Source organism: Aplysia californica, unplaced genomic scaffold (assembly GCF_000002075.1).
Source record: "Aplysia californica isolate F4 #8 unplaced genomic scaffold, AplCal3.0 scaffold00105, whole genome shotgun sequence".
Classification (NCBI taxonomy): domain Eukaryota; kingdom Metazoa; phylum Mollusca; class Gastropoda; order Aplysiida; family Aplysiidae; genus Aplysia; species Aplysia californica.
In genome coordinates this window covers 437,259-443,126 of record NW_004797375.1, presented here as the reverse complement: position 1 = coordinate 443,126, position 5,868 = coordinate 437,259, and the positions used below count along the sequence as shown (strand labels likewise).

General features: G+C 43.3%; 1 protein-coding gene across 1 annotated transcript in view; it reads right to left on the bottom strand.

The window, feature by feature from the left end:
- LOC101849758 (dye-decolorizing peroxidase YfeX) overlaps positions 1-5,680 on the bottom strand; it is a 7,509-nt gene extending 1,829 nt beyond the window's left edge. Inside the window, exons 1-3 of the mRNA XM_005095499.2 lie at positions 4,788-5,680; positions 969-1,163; positions 177-322 (exon numbers count right to left, since the gene is read on the bottom strand). Coding sequence (XP_005095556.1) covers positions 177-322; positions 969-1,163; positions 4,788-5,557 — 1,111 coding nt within the window. The 5' untranslated portion in view covers positions 5,558-5,680. The remainder of the gene's footprint in view (positions 1-176; positions 323-968; positions 1,164-4,787) is intronic.
- Between the last annotated feature and the right edge of the window lie 188 nt (positions 5,681-5,868).

Genomic DNA, 5,868 nt, shown 5'->3' with positions numbered 1-5,868 from the left:
ATCTATCTATCGATCGATCTATCTCTCTATCTATCTATCTATCTATCTATCTATCTATCTATCTATCTCTTTGGTTACTCTCTTGTAACACCTCTAATCTTTGGCACTTAATTGATCTAATTGTGTTGGAAATGCCGTAAAACTCTTACTAAAACAAAAAATCAGAAGAGACCTACCAGCATCGTTGGCGAGGCTCCCGTAGTTCTGGGACTGGCGCACAATCTCGTACTGTGGAGTGGCGTTCTGCTCTGTGGTGCCTGTCATGCGAGCCACGTGCGAGGAGGGTCCTTTGCATTTGAGCTCTTTGCCGCAGTCCATGTCTCTGTTGATTGCATGTATAATTTACTGCTTGCAACGACTTTCCTTTCAATTTTAACGTGCTACTAAGTCTTCTTCAGCATCATCGTATACGAAAGATTCCCCTTATCGTTCTTACAGTAAATGTTTTCATAACCCTCTCAAGATAATAGTATTATCCCAGATCCTTTTATATCGAGGTAACTGTGAAGAATGTTCATCACCCAAGTCCATTTTTTACTGAACTGCGAGACCCTTAGTAATTTCCAATTTGACAAATGTTTCTTTTTTTTTAGCTTTCCCACCCTCACCCCCACCCTTTTTTTCTGTGTTTTTCTCACCACATCGCCCAGCTACTTAGTTACTTATATCAAAATCAAATAACAAAAGAAATGAAACGTGTAACATTGGCCTTTACCTATCTCAGTACTTCCTTTTCCTTAATAGTTTATTTGAGTGATTCAACACAAAGCCTAAAGATGTGGCCTTTGTATAAGTTGCTGGGCGAATTTCAAGTTGCGGAAAAATTGACAAGAGTCAACAGCTCTCCAAACAAGATGAACAACTTCATCATACTACCAACAGATAATGATGCACGTTTGGAGAAAAAAATGTGCACTTTTTCCCCACTGGCGCTCATCTAGCGGGATACCTTGACACTAAGAACCCACCTGCCAATGTACTTCTCTAGTGCTGGTTTATTCTCTGGCCGAATGATGCAGAAATCGTGCACCCACTTCTGGGCGAGGGCATAGCTACCGCCTGTCTCACACTCAATGGCCACGTCCTTCAGCCCTTCTTCGTCACAACGATTTGTTCGATTGTCCAAAAAGCCAGAGAGATCGCGCCCATTTTGGTAGTCAAACCTGCATAACAGATAACATTTTGGAAAAAATTTTAGTTAGAGTTTTTCAACATTTGCAACGCAGTATAGGTCATATAAAAGCCGAAGATTAGAGATGTTACAAGAGAGTAATAAACAGTGGAAAAGAGATACATAAAAAAGGAACCAAGAAATAGGTATAGATTGACCAACCACATTACCAGTCAGTGACAATGGAATTGAAGGACCAAATGCTGCATTTAGTCTTAGAACATGGCTTGTTTTATAACCGACACCCTGAGTATATTTAAAGTACAGACGGATCTGTCAAAGACGACCATACACTGTCGAGGAGAGAAGTGGTCATCTTAGACAGGTTGTCCTGTTGGACAGTGGCCTTATATAAGATACAAAAGGCAAGTGGGAAATACTCTCAGGAAGTCAGGAAGCTGCATAACAAAGAAAGTGTTCGATTGGAATCCACATGGAAAAAGATCAAGGGGAAGGCCACATGGAACCTGGAGAAGAGTCACAGAAATGGATGTACAGAAAAGTGGGAAAACATGGATTATCATCAAGAGGCTAGCCCAGGATAGAGAAAGGTGGAAAGTGTTTGTCTGTGGCCTATACCCTGGTACAGGGTGAGAAAGGCAATGAAAAAGGGAGAAGTGGGAAGTGGTCATTAGTACAAGGGACATTCTTAGACCGGTGGTCGGTAGAGCAGGTTCAACTGACTTTTATAGAAATTAATAGACACTCCCGTCTCTTAAATGGTATTACTTTGTAGATTTTTGTGGGTTTTAAAGTGCCGTGAACACGATTTTGGCTTGAAAAACGCCGCGAATTGTTAGTTTTAGATGTTACAGCACATCATTTCAGGGGGGGGGGGAGAGACCCCCTCTGACCCCCCCCCCCCCCCCCCCCCCCCCAAACCGTACTACACAGCTATTACGTACTCGCTCGTCAGGGGGAGACCCCAGAAACCCCCCTAGATTTAATTACTACAAAAGCGAGCATAAACCCCCAAAAAAGCCTGAAAGTAAGCCTTAACTAAAATCACCTTTTAAAAAAACCTGACCTTATTCGTCATCCGAAGGCACTAAAGTGGTGAAGGGGCTGACTTCCGGTTGAGGATGTGACGCGAAACTGGAGTGAATCTATAAAAATACCCCACAATATATTATATTCATTGTTTAAACGCCTTAAAATCAAATCCAATACCCTGTCATTTTCATGATAACCCTGACTGTTTTGAAGTTCCGACACCAAATTGAAAAAGGAGATAGGTCAGCCTTGCTATACGTGAGGCCATTTTTTTTTCTTTTTGTATCTAGATCTAGATCTAAGTGTTTTACGGCCCTCGCAACTGCATAAGGTCATATTTGCGCGCTGGACACACCAAACATTTTCAGCTGGTAGGTCTAGGAAATTTTGAATTCTGCCCTGGTGGCGGCCGAAGCCTACTTTTATCGATTTTTGACCACCAAGGGATCTTTAACCTGCGCAACCTCAGAGATTTTTCGCCCTTTTCCATGAAGGCTAGATCTAAATCTAGATCTAGATTAGATCTTGGTATAGATCTTTCCTACCAGAAGATAAGGGGTGTGGCTGAGAGAAAGACAACAGTAAGAAGGAGCCAAGGAGTAGCAGTAGAAAGGCTGCAGAAAGAGACAGAAGCCCAGGGGAGGGGGCAAAGGGAGTGAGAGGCAGTGACAGAAAGTGAAGACGAAAGCAGACGACAGAGCATTTCTAGACAGCAGGAAAGAAGGTGAAAGGAGACAATTTTAGATGTAGATAACTAGATCTAGAGAGGAAATTTTGCGGTCGCTACCCGGATTCGAACCCGGGACCTTTGAATGAGAGGCGAACACCTTAACCCTTAGGCCACGAGAGCCCCCCTGGCGGGATGTAGCTCATGGATGCTTTAGAATAACGGTGCTGGACTACAAGTCATATTTAATTTTGCTTCCCTCACTCACAGGTTCGATTAACGGTCACGCCACTGATTTTTCTAATCATGCCATATTATTGTGAACGCTTTCAGATGTTAACAAGTCACTAATTGACATTGACGATTTAGTTGTCTACTATCTGGTAATTAATGTCTATGCATTGTGTGAAGGCTAGACAAATCAGTTTCGGCAAGTGGGATTGTAGATAGTTGGGAGATCTTTCTAGTATTAGTCCAGACGTCTCTATGTGTCCACGTTTAGGGCTGACACCACTGACTCGGGGAGTTTGTTCCATATTAACCCTATTCTCGAAAAAGTTTGCCCTCACACACAATCTGCTTCTGTGCTTCTGGAGCTTCTCTGAGTTGCCACGGAGTTGTGTGGTTGTTGCTTTTGTAAAAGCTGGTCTTTCAGTGATGCAGTAGCCTTTGATGTACTTGTATGGTTCAATTATATCACAACATAACCTACGATGTTCCAAGGATGGAAGCTTTGATTTCTTCAGTCTTTCAGAATAAGGCTTTTCTTTGAGGTGACTCAGCATTTTGGTAGCCCGCCTTTGAACTTGCTCGATTTCACTACATAGTCCTTTTTCAAAGGGTAGCCAAACACAGTGTGCATACTCTAATAAAGGCCTCATCAAACTCTTGTAGAGCAAAACAAACATATTCTCAGAAAGGTAGTCAAAAGATTGCCTAATAAGTCCAACAATAGGGTTCGCTTTTGATGTTATCTGTGCTAATAATACCCATTAAAGGTGAAGAGACAAAAGAAGGCAAAAGAAAAAAAAGTAACACAAAATCAGTTTACTTTTTTTACTTTCTAGGCTACCTACCCCACCCCACCCCACCCCTTACTGTATTTCATTTTCTACCTAGATTCTAGATCTAGATCTAGTCTACATGTGTTTCGTGTCCCACAACCATATTAAATGAGGTCAATTTAAGACCCAACCGATAAAACCAATGACTGACGAAGGACCCCAGGAAAAATCGAATCCCGAATCCACGTTCATTTTCTTTATTGACCAACCAATTTTAATACTAAACCCTATCTTTTGCATATCCCACTCAAAAGTCCCTTCTTTATTGCCTAGGTTGGGGTGGTCGCTCGTTACGGAAGTCCTTCCGAATAGAGAGTTGTTAGGGTTAGGGTTAGGTTTAGGGATAGGGGTAGGCCTAGAGGTATGGGTAGGTTTTGGGGTAGGGGTTGGGATACGGTATGGGTAGGGGTTGGGACAGAGGTATGGGTAGGAGTAGGGTCTGGCCCGGGGTAGGGTTAGGGGGATAGGTCTTTCCCTGTGTTTGATGAAGGTTAGGGGTTGGGTTGGGATGGGGGTAGGGGGTAGGGTTAGATCTAGATTTCTAGATCTAATCTAGATCTAGAATCTAGGTCTTCCCTTTCTTTATTGAGTTTTTTTTTATATTAAAATGTTAGGGTTTGGTTTAGGGGTAGGGGTAGGGGTACGTCTCCTTTTTATTGTGTTTGTTTTGGGCTAGGGGTAGGTCGTTGGGGTTAGTGTTGGGATTAGTGTTGGGGTAGGAGTGGAGGTAGGGTTAGGGGCAGGGTTAGGGATAGGGGTAGCAGGTCTCTTTTTGTTGTGTTTGTTGAGGGTTAGAGGTGGGGGTGGGATGGAATAAGGAAGTCTTCCCCATTAAAACTCAAGCATCGGTTACTGGTACCCTCTATCAAGGAAAAGCTTGGCAAAAACTCACCCATAAACATCTTCGAACTCGCAGATTGATCCCTCTGGAAAACTGCAGATGTAGTTTTTGCACAAATCAAACAACTTCCCTTTGTTGTTGCATTTGGCGTGCAGAAATACGTCTCCGCTGGAGCTCGGAAGTTCTCCGTTGGCGCCTTTACGTGCAGAGTAGTAGAAGTTCTTGCAGGTCTTTCCCATGACTTGAGAATAAAAATTGGGCCCAAACCCAACGCCTGCAACAACTTCCTGAGAAGGGTCTTCACATGGTTCTGTCACCGAGTCAATGGCGCTCTCGATGTCTGCCGCTACTCTAGCAACGCAACATGGATTAGCTGAAGGATTAATCGAGATCCACAAAAATAGCGAGTAACACTTGGCTTCAGATGTAATATTACATTGCGAAACTTGACAACTCTTTCTAGGCTTTTTCTTAGCAGCGCACGGATCGTGGCAGAGAGATGTATTTTTAACAGTCTTTCCTATAGGAGGAGTGGCTGGTGCGGTCAGAAATTCCTCCCTGGTTCCTTTTCCATAAACAGTCGGTACAGCAAATTTCAGGATAGAATTGAGTTTGCCTTGAGGCCAGAAACTGCTCTTACTACTCTCTTCATTTTGATTTTTTAAATACAAAGCTCCAGCACATACTATACCCATGCAGCAGACGCCAGAGCCAACTCCAAAGGTCTTTGACGAGTTGACTTTCAACCCGCTTGATAAGGCCTGTCTCTTCGTCCCAGCGAGCAGAGGCGCTAAAAAGCGAGCCTTTGAAAATACAGACATTTTGGCTGTGGCGAAAATGTTGTTTTTGTACAAAAATAAACAAAGGCGTAGATTATGTTTCGGCGGCAGTAAAGACGCTAGGTTGTCGCTCCCATTTATCCTAGCAACGAAGATTCTAGTAACACAGAAAAATCCATGACGTTCTGTGTGACGTCGTCAAAACATGTGCATCCTAAGTCACGTGATTACGATAGGCCTAGGCCTAGGAGGCCTTGCCTTGGTAGCGATGTACTTGAGTTTCATCAAAGTTAGAGAAGCAGAGAGAGAGAGAGAGAGTGGGGGAGGGGGGGGGACGGGGAATTAGACTCCCT